The sequence below is a fragment of the Strix uralensis genome, chromosome 11, assembly GCF_047716275.1.
Source record: "Strix uralensis isolate ZFMK-TIS-50842 chromosome 11, bStrUra1, whole genome shotgun sequence".
Classification (NCBI taxonomy): domain Eukaryota; kingdom Metazoa; phylum Chordata; class Aves; order Strigiformes; family Strigidae; genus Strix; species Strix uralensis.
The window spans coordinates 23,188,598-23,205,881 of record NC_133982.1 but is presented as its reverse complement, the minus strand read 5'-3'; the positions used below and the strand labels follow the sequence as shown (position 1 = coordinate 23,205,881).

General features: G+C 35.3%; 1 protein-coding gene across 7 annotated transcripts in view; it reads right to left on the bottom strand.

The window, feature by feature from the left end:
• Positions 1-17,284, bottom strand: part of DMXL2 (Dmx like 2) — a 54,972-nt gene that overhangs the window by 5,212 nt on the left and 32,476 nt on the right. For 3 of the 7 annotated variants that reach the window (XM_074880911.1, XM_074880913.1, XM_074880916.1), the window contains 18 exons: positions 16,283-16,547; positions 14,455-15,554; positions 13,181-13,372; positions 11,524-11,600; positions 10,724-10,854; positions 9,781-10,029; positions 8,015-8,196; positions 7,521-7,651; positions 6,585-6,670; positions 6,138-6,339; positions 4,971-5,088; positions 4,099-4,161; positions 3,617-3,703; positions 3,415-3,536; positions 2,546-2,684; positions 1,874-1,934; positions 1,660-1,787; positions 55-132 (listed from right to left, as the gene is read on the bottom strand). In XM_074880911.1, the coding sequence (XP_074737012.1) occupies positions 55-132; positions 1,660-1,787; positions 1,874-1,934; positions 2,546-2,684; positions 3,415-3,536; positions 3,617-3,703; positions 4,099-4,161; positions 4,971-5,088; positions 6,138-6,339; positions 6,585-6,670; positions 7,521-7,651; positions 8,015-8,196; positions 9,781-10,029; positions 10,724-10,854; positions 11,524-11,600; positions 13,181-13,372; positions 14,455-15,554; positions 16,283-16,547 (3,411 nt within the window). Of the gene's footprint in view, positions 1-54; positions 133-1,659; positions 1,788-1,873; positions 1,935-2,545; positions 2,685-3,414; positions 3,537-3,616; positions 3,704-4,098; positions 4,162-4,970; positions 5,089-6,137; positions 6,367-6,584; positions 6,671-7,520; positions 7,652-8,014; positions 8,197-9,780; positions 10,030-10,723; positions 10,855-11,523; positions 11,601-13,180; positions 13,373-14,454; positions 15,555-16,282; positions 16,548-17,284 lie in introns of those variants that run through there. The other 4 variants (XM_074880912.1, XM_074880914.1, XM_074880915.1 and 1 more) reach the window with 4 other exon arrangements.

Genomic DNA, 17,284 nt, shown 5'->3' with positions numbered 1-17,284 from the left:
CTTAACTTTCCTCTATAAAAAGAGAAAAAATTTAAAGAATTTCTGTTTACTTACCAGATAGGGCTTAGGATTTGAGGTGGTTTGGTTTACTTGCCAAATACTTAGAAATCCTTCACCATCAGCAACACCACACTGCAAGGAATGAAGCATTTATTAGCCAATGAACTGGTTACTGGATGCTTACTTCGTGACAGTAAACAGCTGACTTCAGGGAAAAACCACCTAAACCACCAAACCATTACCTGCACATTATGTATCAACAACAGTGATTGTCAGATACAAAAAAGTAGTTTAGAAGCCAAGTGAGTTCAGTGTTGATTGTTTTAATGATTGATGCTCTCCTGCATACCTAACTTTTTTTCTGGAAAAGGAAGCTTTTTAGGTGTGGAAGCTTATCTTTCAAATCCTAATACTAAATACTAAAGCCTACAGAGGCATCATTACTCCATGACTCTACTTGAGAATGCTTAGTACAGATACATGACAGCATGCCATAAAAGCATGATAACAATTATGGGAGGACTGTACTATACATGAATGGTAAAATGACTGAGTTGTATTTGCATAACAATTAATACTGTATATTCTATACAGCATATTCTATACCTATAAATATTTTACAAAATGTTTTAAGAAATATTTAGAATTATTTTTTATAGTCAAGTTTCACGAGTCCTGCCTGAGTGACCTCCATGTGAAGCAGTGGGGACAACTAGTACATCTTCATTTCTTACTTAAAATTGATTCCCGTGTGATGGTACAATTGCAATATCTCAAAACATAATCAAAACACTAACTTTTAAAAAAGTTTAAATGAGATTTTATGCTACCTGAAAATAGCTGTGCTGGGAGATATTTTATATTTCCAGCTCTTTCTAAATGTTGACCTTTGCTGTTTTATAGCCATCTTAGTCATGTCGAAATGGCTTTAAATCACTTTTTATGGCTTTCAACTATAATGAAGTTAAATAGCTTGTCAGTAAAATGCAGGCAAGACCTGCTAAAATAACAGAATGGGCAACATGAAAAACTGCCAAGAGGTGAGTGTTTCTCCCCATTTTTGTCTTTGTCCGCTCTGTTTTTTGCATCTCATATACTTGGAGTAATTTCTGGCCAAAGCGTATGGCTCTTTTGTACTTTCTTTCTGCTCTCTGCTGTACTGGAGTATAGTTATATTCTTCAACTAACAGGCTGTATTATATATCTTCTAGGTAACGCATTCTATCAAAGCGTTATCTGGGCCAGAACACAAAATTAGAAGCACTTCTTGCAGACCCATGCCTTGATTGATACAAGTTTGCTTCTACAAAATAAGTAAGCTCAATATTTTTTTTTTTTTGAATGTTTAATTTGAAAAGGTCACCACATGGGAACACAGATTTCAGAACATGGAGAACAAATAGTCTGAAAATACAGCAAAAGGGATATGGGAAAGCAGTGTGAAGCTGACGGAAGAGAAAGGAGAATAAGGGTCAGTGTTTATTACAAAGTTTCCATATGCAGCCAAAATGGATGATATGATACTGCTTATGGCATCATTCTAGGACATCTTAACAGTTCTGAGTGTCACCAGTTAAACCTGTTTTAGAGGTCACAGTGCAACCAAATGTTTCCTTATGAATTAAAAAAAGAAGGAAGAATCCTAAATGTTGTACTTACCTTATTGCCCTGGGAATTGAAATACATTCTTGTAACCCTGGCATTCCCAGCCTGCCGGAAGCATACCAATTGCTGTGGCCTTGTCCACTCAAACATTCGAACACTACCATCTTGTGCTCCTGTAAGATCTAAGATTGAAAGAGAAATGTTCATTACTACTACAGTATTTTATAGAAAATTGTCAGCTCTGTACTAATAAGTGTGATTCACTTACAGTACTGATGGACTGGATGTGAAGCCATTCTCTTGACGTTATTCAGATTTCTTTTAATAAGCTTCGTATAAAACAAATGAAAATTAAAATAATTTGAAGAAAGAGACACAAACACACTTTTCAATTTTGTTTATACTACTACATGGTGAGTGTCCCCCAGTTAAAAAAAGCCTGTTAAGCTAGCATCTATTTGCATCTAATTATGTTTAGTTGCAGTATAGTAATTAAAGCCTGTTCATGACAGCTTTTTTAGACATGAAAGTTCAAATAGTATTGTCTTCTATTATACAAAGAACTTAAGCACATGCTGATGTGTATGCTTTTGATATTAGTTCCAATGCAAGAATTTTATGTTTGGGATTGTTCTGGTTTTGGTTGACTTTTTTGTTTTTGTTTTGCCCCCAGAAACTCCAGGACCTACCTCAAAGTTCCCATAAGAAAGAGGAAAACCTGCTTGTCCCATTATTTTCTATGTCACAATAATTCTGTGTCTCAATATGTAAGAAAATGCTTATTTTGGTCTTCTTTTTGGCCAGGTCTTGGTGATTGTAGACCTTTTATGTCAACGTTGAATTAACAGTATGATGACTAATGCACACTAGGTGTCTCTATTAAATAACACGCTAAAAAAAATTAACAGTCTCCTGAGCGGCACGCAACAGAAGTACTTACCACACCAGCTCCAGTGCTAGTTTGACCACTGCCTAACCACGGCATGGATGAAGATGGTTGTATCTGATTCACTCCAAAAGATGGTGCAGTTGACTGAGTTAGAGTTGTGGTAGAACCACGAAAGTCAATATCATCAGAACTGTAAAAGAACAGCAGTATTCTGTTTTAAACTAATGTTTCTTTGCTACCAGTGCTGTTTGCTTAGCTCACTGTGAAGAGGCTAATGGCAGTGGGCAGAAGTGATTATAACGAGACTATAAATTGGTAGGTAATTCCTGCACTTACATTGCACAAATGCTTTCCATGTGCTCCAAAGCTATCGGTGTTTAACCTCAACAGATGATCCTAACTGTGGTAGCTAGATGTTGAGAATATAAGCTCTCCCGAGAAGAATATGGTTGGAAGATTCCTGAGCTGTGCGTCTACATGTGTATCTATTCTGTGCAGTGGAGTGCGGTACAGGTAAGTGCTTCTGCAGCTGATACATTCACAGTTCTCAGCACAATAACGGAGGAGACAGTAATTCAGGCCATTGCATTATACAACCAGCATCAGCTACCACAACTAACCTCGACACTGCAGTGATGCAACTGCACTGTTTCTAAGGTAGCACTTCCTTCGTTAGCTTATGCACCATGGGATTTTACTTCACTGTGCAGTGCAGATTGCCCAAAATACTCAAACCTCTCCATGTGTAAAACAGTAATTTTTCTTTTGCCTTCCCTCACTCCTTTGTAAAGCAATCTGAAACCCACTGAAGAAGACTAATTAACTTTTTTGGTATGATCCACTTGCGCTTACACAGGTATTCTATATGCAGCCTCCCAGTAAACCGATACTGTAGTATAACCACAACAAAACATGCCTACCTTTTAGACTCTCTGTCATATTCTTCCCCGATCCATATAAATGACTGAGCAGCCAGTAGAGCCGAAATATCAAGTTCTTGAACATCATGTGTTGATGCCAAAACAATTTCATTGCTGTTTGCCTATGCAGCACAAATAGAAAATTTATACTAACTATAATTAAGATCTTTTTATTACACTTACTGTAGTATTTGAGGCTTACCTTATTAACTGCAAATGCCATTATCATATCTGATTCTTTGTGAATGATTTTTGCTTTTCCTCCAGGGTAGCCAAGATCTGCTTCAACCTACAAAACATTTACAAGAAATTTCAATCAGCATGAAAATCCATTTTGAAGTGATACATTCAGACTGCAAAAATCTATACAAAATTCATGCAAGAAAAGTTCAGTGGCCTCAGCATTGTTTAGGAAGCTAAACTTTAGACTCCTTATACTCTTGGATGTTCTAGAAGCCAAAAGTTATATTTGAGTGTAAGAAACACAAAGTTGTGTGTGTGACACTATTTACAAGGTGTTCACTCTTCCCAATTATCAGGACATCCAAAGTTAATTCACTGATTAAAAGCCTGCCACACAGACTACACAGAACATATAGCTTCTGTTAGTCACATTAGAGAAAGAAAAGCCAGTTCCACAGAACTTTTAAGAATGTGCTAGAGGTTTGGGAGAAGGGATACTACCTTGTTTTTGTGATCTTCTGCTACGCAGTTTTGTTTGACCTGCTCCACACGATCTTCTACAGACTACATAACATCACACAGTCACAAACACAAAACACATGCACAAACAAATATAAAAAAAGAATGAAACATTCCAAACTAGATTTTAAAGGCCACTCTGTCAGTAAATGATGACAAATGTATTTTTAACTTTTTATAAAAGGCACAGAAACTAAGACAGGAATCTAAACAAACTCACTTAAAATGTAATGCCTCCTAGATGAACACAAAATGTATGATATAGTAAATAAATGGAGGAGTAATACACACACAAACTCCATACTTACAGGAATTCTTTAAGATATTAAATAGCATACTTATTTCCTATGGTACTTATGTGTTGGTTTAAATTTTCAGTTAGAACTCATTACAGTTGTAACTGGTACAATTCGTCAAGCCCCATATTATATATTACTATATAATATTACTTTTATATGTATATATTACTCATGCATATATACATATACACAAAGTAATAGCTCATTTAAATTTCTTTTTCAGTATGACACACAGAGAAATATTATATGAATACTCAAATTTATTTACTTATTACCATTATTGCAAATGTTCTGTTTCTTTATTAGGACAGTATTCAAATACATAAAGGTAAGGTGAGATATGTCTTGTGTAAAAATATTTGGTTCAGTTGATACTTCAATAAACAACATGACAGTCATGTTGATTTAAAAAAAAAATCCATACACTGTTAAATGAAAGAAAGAAAATTGAAATGCCAATGAAAAAATGGAAAGAAAAACTAAAAGAAATACTGAAGACTGAGGAACAGTTATAATTGAACTTTCTTTTAAAGAAAGGTTTCATCCTTTGTTTACCTCACTTTGCTTTCTTTTCTTTGTGAATATATATCTTATGAAAGTCTCCTGAAGAAGTTCTTGCTTCACAAGAAAATGCCAGAGCCTTTTTGCTGGAAGAGCTGAATAATCCTTTGATCTGGATCAAACAGAAGAAAAAAAAAAAGGGGGGGAAAAAAAAAGGAAAAAGCTTCAGTGTAATTAAAGGTGGACAAAAAACCACTCTGAATGACTTTAGATGAAATTCCAACTTGAAGAAATAAACCCCCCAAAGTTGAGGCTCTAATTTTTTCAAGGCAAGTATCAAAAGATACTTTTTTCTTGCATTTTATTAAAATCCACATTATGTTACTAACTTCCAAGTACTACAGTTTAATCTGCTAATTTGCTTTTATGTCTATATTTGCACTCTATTAAAACTGCATTTATGTTGAAATTATGCTGGCCCTACGGAATTTCCTTACATAGTTCTTCCAGTATTCAAGAGAATTCACAAATATTTAGCTCACATATGAGCCAAATAAAATTCATTGCCTCAGGTTTGAAGACAAATATTTCTAAAGCAGCAGTGCATGTTTGTAAGGATATTTTAATAAAATGCAGTATCAACCATGCAAATCCAAAGTCGTACATAGTGAGTAAACCTGAAGTTGTATTTTAGTATATTGAGAAAAGCAAGCTATTTTTGAGTTGAAAACATGGTTCACTATCTGCATTTAAAGATACCTGCCAGCATTATATTGGTCTAAACTCAGGAGGATTGGTTTCACAAGGACCATACTACAACTTTCTTTCTCTCCTCCTCCTGCCATCTACATGTATTATGTAACTCTTCTTTTGTTGCTGAGGTAGGGTGGGAGACAGCTGCTGCTGGAGGAATAGTAAGAGAGGTTGAATAGGGTCTTCCCAGCAGCAGCTGTTGCCCTTGATTTGTAGTCCTTCAAGCCTCAATCTTTCCTTCTTATTTTCCTTTCTTGCTGCAGTTGTCAAAGGTGCAGCAAAGTAAAGGCTGCTGCAGGAGACAGCTGCAGAAGAAGGAACAAAGGGACGTGGGACAGTGGTTTCTGTAAAGTATTGGCTAGAACTAGATCTAGCTAATCTTCATTTGGCTGTTTAACTTTAGGTGGAAATACTCTTTAGTATTTCTATGATCGAAGAACGTGTTTTTGCTACGAAAAAAATACTTACTTGAATGGTGTATTTTCAGGCTCAATCATTGCTTTATTGCGGAGAATAGCTGGTCCTGCACCTACACCAAGGTCACTGGGATAAGTATTGATGTAGTTTGGTGGTGGGCCTTCAAACTGGTCCATTCTATCTTGAAGAATCTGTTCCCAGTGTTCCAAATTTTTTATTACAGCAATGCCCAATGGTGATGTTACAGGCAAATCTAGCCAGAAATATTAATAAAGTAAGGCTTAGAGAAAAAAAAAATTATTTAAGTTATAGTGTGTTTAAAAAGAACAGACTAACACAACCATCCAAAAAAGAAATCTTGAAAGGAAATGCACTTGTTGGCAATCGTAAAAAATAATGTATTAAATGATTGAAATTTAAAAACGAAAATTAAAAAGCAAAGTCTGGCAGAAAGCCACTTATACAGAAAACTAAAATGTAAAGCAGAATTTAACATACCAGTGAATTCCAGACCAGCAATGGGAAAGAAGTTCTTAATATTGTGCAGAACTAATTTCACCATTGTCAGATGCAGAAGAGCCCAGCTGTATCAAAAGAATAGATTTAGTTGTGTTAAAACAACGTTAACAGAGTTATCTGCAGAATATTCTCCTTCTACCAAATACATAGATTAGAAAAACAGTGTAGATAGTTCACTAAGGTTTACCAGACACACAGAGAAAGCTACTTATATATATCAACTATGCAACCTAAGGGTGCTTGAGGGCATGTCGCTGGAACAGATAGTATCCCCTTCCCTCTTTTACAAATCCCAGATTACCGTAGTCTTCCCCCAGATAAAAGAGTGAAACACCTCTTGAAATTCTCCATGAAATCACGATGAATACAGACAAGACATTACATTGGTGCTCACAGCAGAAGCTTTCACACTAAAACTCTCACAGATGTTAAAGATACAAATCCTGTACAGTATAGCTGTAAAGGACTAAGGAGAGACTTGACCACATAAGGGAGCCATCACCTTTTCTCCATTGTTCTATTTAATCTGCCACTCATTCAAAAACTAAAGATCATGCTTGAATAAGTAGTCCAAAATATCATTCTAGAGCTGGCATTGTGGTACCTCTTTGCTTCTCTGCTGCTTAAAAATGAAGATAGGGGTTTTTTAATTTATTTTTCCCCCCCTCTCCAAAAAATGCAAACCACACAGCTTTGACTTCCTAATCCCGCTTTTGTAGGCAAGTAAATGGGGAACTGTTACTGTGATAAGAATTTGTCACTTCTGTAATCCCATTGCCACAGATAAATCTAGCCACAGTGCTTAAATTATCTGACTTAAAGTGGACTCTGCAGAGGACCTGTATTTTCTTTAACTTGGAAGCAAAGGTAAGCACACAACATAATTATTCTAAAATAGTGGCAATTTCTGCTAACCTGTAAGAATTGGCATCTTTGTGTTCCTGGATCTGTACATCAGAGAGGAAAGCATCATCCTCTTCCTCATCACTGTGAATGCTTTCATCAGAATCATATATAACACCACTGTCTGATAAAGGAAGAAATGGCTGCAATGCAAAATAAAAGTGTGCTATAAAAACAATTTTCCAATCTCTTAATATTCAGCTCTTACTTTAATTATAACTGTTATAGAGAGTTTAAATGACAACAACTTAACCTATAAATAAGTTTCCCTAAAACATAAACAAGTAGAAATGGAAAAAATGTTCATCTCTATTATTGGCAAGAGACACATTTTGAAAGTTAGATAATAGACTTGTAGGCTCTTCATCTTCTATTATGAGAATAATATTCTGCAGTTTACTATGGAGGACACTCAAAATTTTCAAAATTATTTTTGTCCTTTAAAACTGAACAGAGAAGAAACATGCTTTTATGAACTGTAACTTATATTTTCTATTTTAAATTACCTTTGCCATAAAATAGTCCCACATGCTGAGCTCTGGAGGGATAAACTTTTCTTTGTACGAGGGTCTTTCTGCAGGTACAGGTGGTGGCACCGTGCTATCTTTTACTGGTCTTCCTGGCACTAGCATCCTCATATTGAACCGACGGCGATGTTTATCCATTTCTTCTGATGGAAGAGGTGGTGCTAAATTAAGGTAATGTGAAAAGCTAGTATTAAGATTGCATCTTTAGAAATGGCTGTATTTTATAATTAAAGGAACTAAACCCATTGTTATTGATACTAATTGCTACTGATTCAGAAATCAAAGCCAGCCTACATAAAGTAAGTGTAATCATACAAAAAGTTCACTTATAATAAATTCAGTAACTGTGACATTTATACGTTGGATATGTCAAGAGAAATACATTTCATTGTCTGGATTAAGTTCTCAGGAGATGCAGCTTTTAAGTAAAAAGCTTTTAGCTGAAAAATTTCTCAAGAAAGAAATTAAGAAATTTTTTGAGAAATAAAAGTAATATATAAAATCTCACTAAACTGTAAACTGTACAAGTACCAGTAGTTATTCAAAATATAAACCACAGAATTCTTAAGATAGTATAGAAAATTTGAATAGAGACAGGATTTTTGACAACTAAAGTTTAGTTTAAAGTGTTATGATTTAAAATGTCTTAATAGTTATCAAAATATTAATGTGGAATTTGTTTTTCAAAGCATTATTGGCCAGGAAACGTTGAAGATCACACTTACTTTATTACAAAGAAGCTAGGTATTTTAAAACTTTTCTTTTAAAAAAGCCACTACTAACATTCATCTACACTGCAAGATTTTACAAACCTTCATTACCATCCTCTGAAACATCAGAAGCTGTAGCAGCTTGTAGGTCAAAGGAAAACAGAATACATCTCAAATGAAGACATGACTGTATATAAGTTATTCATATTAACATCTTGTGAAAATAATTGGCCTAAATGAGTTTAAGTTATTTCATGAATGACAAATATCTGTTGTACATAGTTATAATGGTGCATTGCCTTATTACTGTTTTGTTTTATATTTCAGATATAGAACATCTATTTTTTGCATAAGTTTCAAGCCTATCGTTATTTTGAAAGTCTATGTGACATGGTTTTTCAGTATTGTTGCAGTGTGAAGTCTATGACAAATGGTTGTATTTGCCTTTGTCTCCAGAGCCTGAATTCAGTCTTCACTTTTGCTTTTCCTCAGGCAGCATATTAAGACAGGCTCATCTGTCTTTGCAGAGTTCCTGGTTTTAGTTGGAGCTTACATATGCATGAACTATTTTTCTGACAGATGAAATTGATGTTTTTTCTCTGTGGTCTTGTGCAAGGTGAAATCATATCTTGTGGTAGAAATTGGTTTCAGAAATACTGTTTCCAAATTACCGCAGTCAAATAGTAACACTGATCTCTCCCATACAAAAACCCATAGGTATTGACACTGATTTATACCATCTGTTTTTTCACTAAAAAATAATGACTGAAAGTCCTGAAAAGTATTACAATAAGCATCTAATCATAATATTATCAGCTTTTATAGCAAATCCAAAATGTGCTGGGTGCCATTACAAAAGATAACTGCAAGACTAATATTTTTCTGCTTTTTCATTAATGTAACAGTTTTCTTGCCAGTAGATGCTTAAATTCTGCTTGCTTGTTTTTGTCTTTAAAAGGAAGGAAATCTCTCCTACTAGGTTACTAAAAGGTATAAAATGCAAATCATTAGTATGACCTTTAGAGAACAAAGTACCTGGAATATTTTCTGACTGTCTTCGAGGTTTTACAAGAAGTTTTACTCCTCCACCAAAAACAGCAGCCCACATTCGACTGTTCAAAGGATGGGCTGCTAGTCGAAATAATTCATTACATGAATTGGTTGCAAGGGCGTGTATAAGGAGACTCAGGTAGACAGCTACAACAGCTTCACAAAGCAGGATGTTTAACTTTGGTTGATCTTCATCCTGAGCTGAACTTAAGAGATTTATAAGTGAACTCACACCTGCAAAGAGAAAAGAGGAAAAGCTCTACGTTAAATGAGTAAGAGTACAAATGGAAAAAAGGAAATGTTTCACTTCTACATTTTATGTTAAACACATACTAACAACCACATGACACTTTTATTCAGATGAATCATACTATTAATATGTTTCTTAAAATCATAAAGATCAAAATTTTAAAAAGCCTTCTTGGGTCTGGGATGTCGGGGTTGTGCCCCTCTGCAAGTACTATGGGCAGTTCAGCTTGCCTGTGAAATTCTGGCACTGTTGCCACAGTTGACCTCAAAATACTAACTTTATGCTCATATGTTGGGAATAGTTGTTTTAATAGCTAAACCAAGTAAAGCACAGATGTAAGACAGTACTGTAGAAACAGCTAACAGAAATAGCTTTGCTGGGGGGTGAGGTAGACTGGAGGGAAACATTTTAGGATTACAGATTATCATCTTACTGAGTTTTTCCTAAAGATCGTTGGTCTCTTCTTCAAGGAAGATGTTTCCCATATAGAAAGCTTATTTTTATTTCTTTTGATATGTGAAAAAGTTAAAAGCTGTTATTAATTTGAGAACTAAATCAGAAACACTCATCTGTCCTTGATCATCCGTCATTTTATCCATCATATTACTGGACAGTGAAATAATTTTAAAATGTGGAGCTGGTCCAGTGGTGCTAAAAGTAACCTTATTTTTGTCTCACCAGGCCACTGAGCAGGAGATGAGTTTGGAGTTGCATGCTCTTCAATACTTTCTGTCCTCAGTCTGCGTCGATCGCTCAAAAGCAGTCCTTGATAAACCATCCCTGTAAACTGATTTGCTTCTGTTTGACTGCTAAATACAAATTAATTTTTTTCTGATGAGAAAGGATTTTAGAATATTTTTGTAATAGAGTATAGTATATATACATGTTTCTCATTTTAATCAGAAAATGCAACATTTAAAATTCTGTAGGAGTAAGTCAAGAATTTTATGATTTCATGGTGTACAAACTAGAATTTAATTAAAACTTTAAATGTGTCCATGTGGCATTATCAATTTTAATATGTGTGTAGCTCCAGATATGAAAAAGGCTTTTTCAAAAATTTTAATAATGTATTTGTTCTGACGAATTTTTAAAAATGTTTTTACAGCATTCTCTTCCAGTTCCAGTTTGGAATAAAAACTGCCTGAAACTTGACTTCAGTTAGGCTTCAATGTTTCCCCTGCATCCCTATTCAGCAATGAATGTGCTGTGGAAAACAGCATTCAAATATTTTTCGGAAGTATCGCAAGTGAGAATGACACCAGATTTTCCTATTATTTATTGAAAAAAAGTCTGAATGATTTTTGTAATTTTATCTGTGTAAAACTGATCAGACATATCAGTGCTAGCAATGTGTAAACTGTATAAGTATCTACACCTGTACACAGATATTTATTCCCTTTTTTAGACACATGCATGAAGAATTTCCGTTTTGGATACATGAAGTACTCCAAACATAAGAAAACTTCTGTTTTTACCTGTAGCTGTGGCTGTCACACAGTGCTTGATAAATAGATGCAGAAAGTGAAGCTGCTAAAGAATGAAGTGTGTACACCTAAAATAAAAAGAGCCAGTAAGTTTTATATAAAAGGTGTGTAAACTACAATTCTTTCTAAACAGCACTGGAAATGTCTTAGTTTTAAACCAAGTGCTGGAAATAGTAACTGACTTAAAGTTTATAATACAGTACTTTGAAGATCACAACTGTTCGTTCAAGATCAGTTGATCGCAGACAAAGCCTCCTAATACTATGTCAGGATAATTAACTTTGTTCTAACGTAGAACTGCCTCAGTGAATGAGCATACTGAAGGAGTGATTAAGTATGTCCTGTTATGATAATGAATTTGATTGAATGGTTCCTGGAAGCCGTATTATATAACACTGCAGTTCAGTGTAGTAGTAGTTGCTCAATATGCATAAAATACAAAAGTTTGTGTGATCATTGTATCATTGTTTTATCTATACTATCTTTTTTACCTCAGTTATGTGCTTATAAATTTCCAGGAGTAACAAGAATAATACTCCATTATTGCCTCACACTGCAACAGAAACACTCCGGTTCTTAAACAGAAGAAATGCAAGAATTTCTTAGAAAGTCCAATGAAATCCACAGTGTGAAGAAAATGGTACTCTCAAACTTAAAGATGGAGACTTTTTTAAAACCCACTCTGTGTTCGTTTCCATCTTTTCCTACCATCTTTCCATTTAATCAAATGTTAGACCTTAGATTAAAGCTATGAATTATGTAAATAGTTGTTTTGCAGTTAGGAGGTGTCAGCTCTTCTTTCTGAATTCTCTTTTAAAACAAAATGCATGTGAAGTACGAGTTTTTAGAATAAGAAAGATGCTTGCTATAGCATAATGCAGGAAGGAAAAGGAGTCAACTGATATAAGAGAGAAAATGAGATGTAAATAAGCTTGGGTACAGTTTTAGAAACTTAACTGCATTGCAGAGAGACAACCCATTTAGTTTCCTAATTTTTCCCTACTTTCATTTAGTCAATAGAAATTCAAATTTATTTAATGAATATGAATACTGATCTAAATGTACAAAATAATGATTTAGTTTCTTACTAATTAACTGGGTCATAGACTCAGGCTCTTTGGCTTTTTCCTCCCCTCTATGTACTGAATCTGAACAGAATTTATTCACTCCTGAGTATGGAGTCAGATAAAGTAATTCACCAAGATTCCTTAAAAACCAGTACACTTGAGGAAATTTGCACTAGAGTAACATTCATAATATCTATATTAATACAAGGTTATAACATAACTTACAGTCTCCCATCTCTACTTTCATTAATCTCCCTACAGGATTTGACCAGACCAGAATGACAATGCTGAGTTAACGTACATGATCATGTTGTTTTAACAATGAAGAATTCAGCATTTTAGTGAACGTTCACATTTGGAATAGTTTCCTGAGAATGACTAGAATTTGGATGAAAGGGAACTAACCAGATTCAAAAAGATGTCTGAAAGCAAGTGGTTAACTAGCATTTTCAGTTCACCAGACTTAAGGGAGAAGGTCAGTACTGTGAAAGGGTAAGTGTTGAAAAGTTAACTCAAACATCGCATTTTATTTTTCGTGTGCTCACTCCCCATTTTAGCATTTCCTGAAAGCTGTTCATTACCTTGACATCTTCAATATTCGGATGTGGTGGTGATTTCATCTGCACAATAGTGTAAAGAATATCATGGATGTGGTTGTTTAAATACAGCACAGGATTAGCTATCACAGTTTTTGTGGATGCTATGCTTGCAGAAAGCAACGGTAGTGTTGTGGGTAGTGGAAGTGGAGACTGGAGCTGTTTTACAGTAGTTTCCTGTTGAAAAGAAAAGACTGTATTTAAAATTACTGCTTTGAGAAAAAAAGTTTAAAAAAATGATAATTTTACATCTTAAATGTTTTTCCAGGGTTATTTATCCTCTTCCACTGTCGTCTACTCCGTACAGACAAGATTTTACTGATGTCAAAAGTAAGTTCTTTCTTACTGTAACAACACAGATCAGACCTGATAGCCAAGTTTGCTGGAACACTTTCTGATTTAGTGCAGGAACAGTATTTTATGTAATTCATTAGTAAGCGTTTGGGATTGTCTCTTAAGGAGCACTAACTAAAAATGCACTTGCAGTAGCATAAGTTGACATAATAGTCACTGGTCTGAGTTTAATAACAGAAGTCAAATTTGCATTAATCTGAGCTTCTCAAGTGGAAACAAATGGAAATTTTTTTCAATTCTTAAAAGTGTGTGCTAAGCCTAGTACTACCAAAACATTTGTCTACTGCTCCTATTTGAAATGTGAGAAACCTAGAACTAGAGCAAGTTAAATGACTTGCCCAGTATCAGATTATCTGCTGTAGCTCAGGTTAGTCATTAGCATTTGCTGGAAAAGATCTCTTTTTGTATTAAATAAATGTAGAAAACACAATAATATAAGTAAAAGGCAGCACTGCCCTGTCTGACTTGGTATTATTTGTTGAGCCTTGCAGCTAAGATCCCATTCCTTTTAGCTCCCTTGCATGACTTGCAGAGGTGTAGGGAATGAGATTTTGTCATATTTTAGCAACTGTGAATTTATGATATAGGTACCCAGAATATTGTGATCAAAATTATAATTTCATTGGAACACACATATAATGCTGCAGCTATAATCTAAACAGCAATGTTTATATTCCATAACTATAGGTAACCTAATCCTCAATGTCATGTAACAGATTCTTAAGAACCAATTAATCAGGATGTGGAAAAGCAGCACATTTAAATACCAAGTTCTTTCTCCAAGAACATTAAAATGATCTCGACCATTAGACTTAGACTCATAAGAAGCATCTATCTAGGCACAAACTTAAGCATTTGACAAAACTGTCCAGAACTTGTGAACAGAAATTAATTGAATGTTTTACCTGCTGTGACTCTTGCAGCAAGAACTTAAGCTCCATTCTTACAGATGCTAAACCACCACCTTGTGCCCCATGAAGACTACAATAACTTAGAAAAACTCTTAAAAGAGCTTGGTTCTTCTGCAGCCACCACTTCCGTCTCTCAGCATGTTCTCGTTTTGCTTGTAACCTACGTCGTTCTATCTGGTGCCGTTCATACGAACCAATGTCTGGCTTATCCATAATATCGTCATGATCAAGTAGATCCCCATTTACTTTGGTATATGTTTTACAATAGTCTTTGCCCCCTGCGTCATGGTTGCATATTTCATGCATAGCAGCAATCTCTTTTTCAAGCCAGTTGTACAGCTGAAATCTGAGCTTTCCTCCATCTACTTCATAACCTGTAGCCAAAGTCCTCAGTTCAGTCATAAGGATCTTCAAACAGGCTCTGAACTTCAGTTGTTCAGCAATAACATCAACCTCAGTGTCTCCTGCATCAGAAATCTCCCCGTGTGGTGTTTGTGGGATGTTGGTTTCTGAGGTTCTCTCACCATCATCTCCATTCTTAGAATCAGATTCTGAGTTTTTCATCATTATACCAACATCCTTGTCCTCTTCATCTGACCCATTTTTGTCTTCGCCCCAATCAAGAGTAAGGGGCTCATCATCAAATTTTACTGCTGGTTGACTCCAGTCAAATTGTGCTGAAGATTCAACAGTATTCTCCAAAGCAAAGGAAGTTGAAATTGGCTTTGACCAGTCTATATCAGCACTTCCAGCACCATCCCTTAGGGCTTTGGAATCTGAAACACCAGCCTGTATTGGAGAACTAGTTGAATCTTTCTCTGCAGCTACGGTAGACTTTTTTCTTACTTTTGGAATTTTGGAAAGGACTTCAAGAGCTAGTACAGGGCAGCCCACTTTAAAATGAGCATTTGCAGTAGTGAAGAATAATTTTCTTTCTATAAGATTAATTTTATCAACAAAGCTTTTCTCAGTTTTTAGACCTAAGGTGGCCAAAGTCCCTTCTGGTGAGTTGAAGTATCTTCGGATGAGCAAAGGGTGGGTCCGAAGATAATTGTAAAAACTGAATACCACAGGATTGCACGACTTGACGATAACTAAAGAATTAAACAGATAGGACATCTATTGAAAACGGCTTTTAAATGGTATTACTTTGTTTTGCAGTATTTTCTGCATTACAGAGAGTTGTCAAAACACAAAAAACAAGGACAGTTTTGGGTATAGTTGCTAAAACAAAATGAAAGAATTTACTCCCCACAAAAAGATTAAAGGTCTAAGCTGGATGAATAGAAAGATACTAAATTATCTCATTTGCCTCACTGTTATATTCTACTCACCTAAGCCTAAAAAAAAGCTGAGATGATTGGCCAGGTAGAGATTTCCCCAAGAGAGGGAATATGCCACAGAAACCTCTGTAGCCACCTGTCACTTAACATTAATCTCAGAAGAGACAGGATAGGAAATCCTGCTAGAACACTGCTAATTCTTAGAAGCAAGAATGAGAATTTAAGTCCACTGGAATAAAGACTAGCCAGCATTCAGTACTAGAGGGGTATTGTAGGGAAGTACCAAACAAGAAGGCTCTCCTGAGCTTATCTAACAGCAGAACTAAATTCGGTATTGGGGGGGTTGGAGACAAGTCCTTGGAAAGAATTTTTTTTTTTTTTAAGTAGTAGAAATTGAGCAAGCCAGTGCATAAGTCAGTTAATGATTTCAGCATAATGGCATCTCAGGAGAAAGGACTGCAGACATATACAAAAAGTATTTCTCCTTCTCTACTTTGTCTTAGTAAGTTTGTCCCAGACAACTAATATTTTTCCCTTACCTGGGTTTTCATCATCATCTTTAGGTGTTTGTTCCAATAACGTGTCCAGTGCTCTAGTGTAATCTTTCATTATCCAGTATGCAATGCTTCTCAGAAATGGATCAGAATGCAATTTAGTACAACTGAACCCAGCTCCATCCTTACAGCAACCCAAAATCTTTTCATAAAGAATGGAGGTGTATGTGACAGAAGTTTCAAACTCTGATTCGTATAAACGAGCAATAACCATGGCCAACTGGATGTCTTCCATTTTCTCAAGGCACACCTACGATAAGAAGTGGGGAAAAGGTTGCTTTATGAGGGAAAGGTAGTTTTTTTAAAATAACAATGAAATGAATAGCAATGTATGTTTACAGAACAGATAATTTTTTTCACATCATACCTGTTCTTTAAAGTATATATTCATCTTTGGGACAAAAATGTGGTAACTGATATGTATCTAAGTAACATATTTTCTTCCGTCTTTGGAAAGAGGTGTACTTTCTCCTATTTCAGGAATCATGATATGCATAGCAGTACATCAGCATGTCAAAAATCAATATGGCAGAAGATAAAGATGCTTTGTTTTTATTCTACCTAGTAGAATAAACATAACTTCAAACTTTAATGTTAATATATCACTGGTAAGATATTCTTCACATTGTCTCATCTACAGAATTACATTTCTGAGGAAAATTCTTTACGTTCTCAGGTAAAGGCAAACATACTGCATGTAAATAGGCAGGATCACTAAAGGTTCTCTAATTTCCATTCTCTCCTGAGAGGTACTGCTTCAGTTATGATCCTGCTCACAGCTCTCCCCTCTCTTGTGGCGGGCAACATCACAGCTCCACTAAAAAGGGATCCTAGGGCCACTTCAGAAGAGAACTCTGACCTTTTTTTACTTAATGTTGCAACAGTAGGTCATGCAGAATAGCTGGAGGCTGAACAGAGTGCTACAACTTAACTGTGCTGATCAGAGAGTTTTGCCAGAAGGGTCATGACTGGTATTCCTAAGAGTGC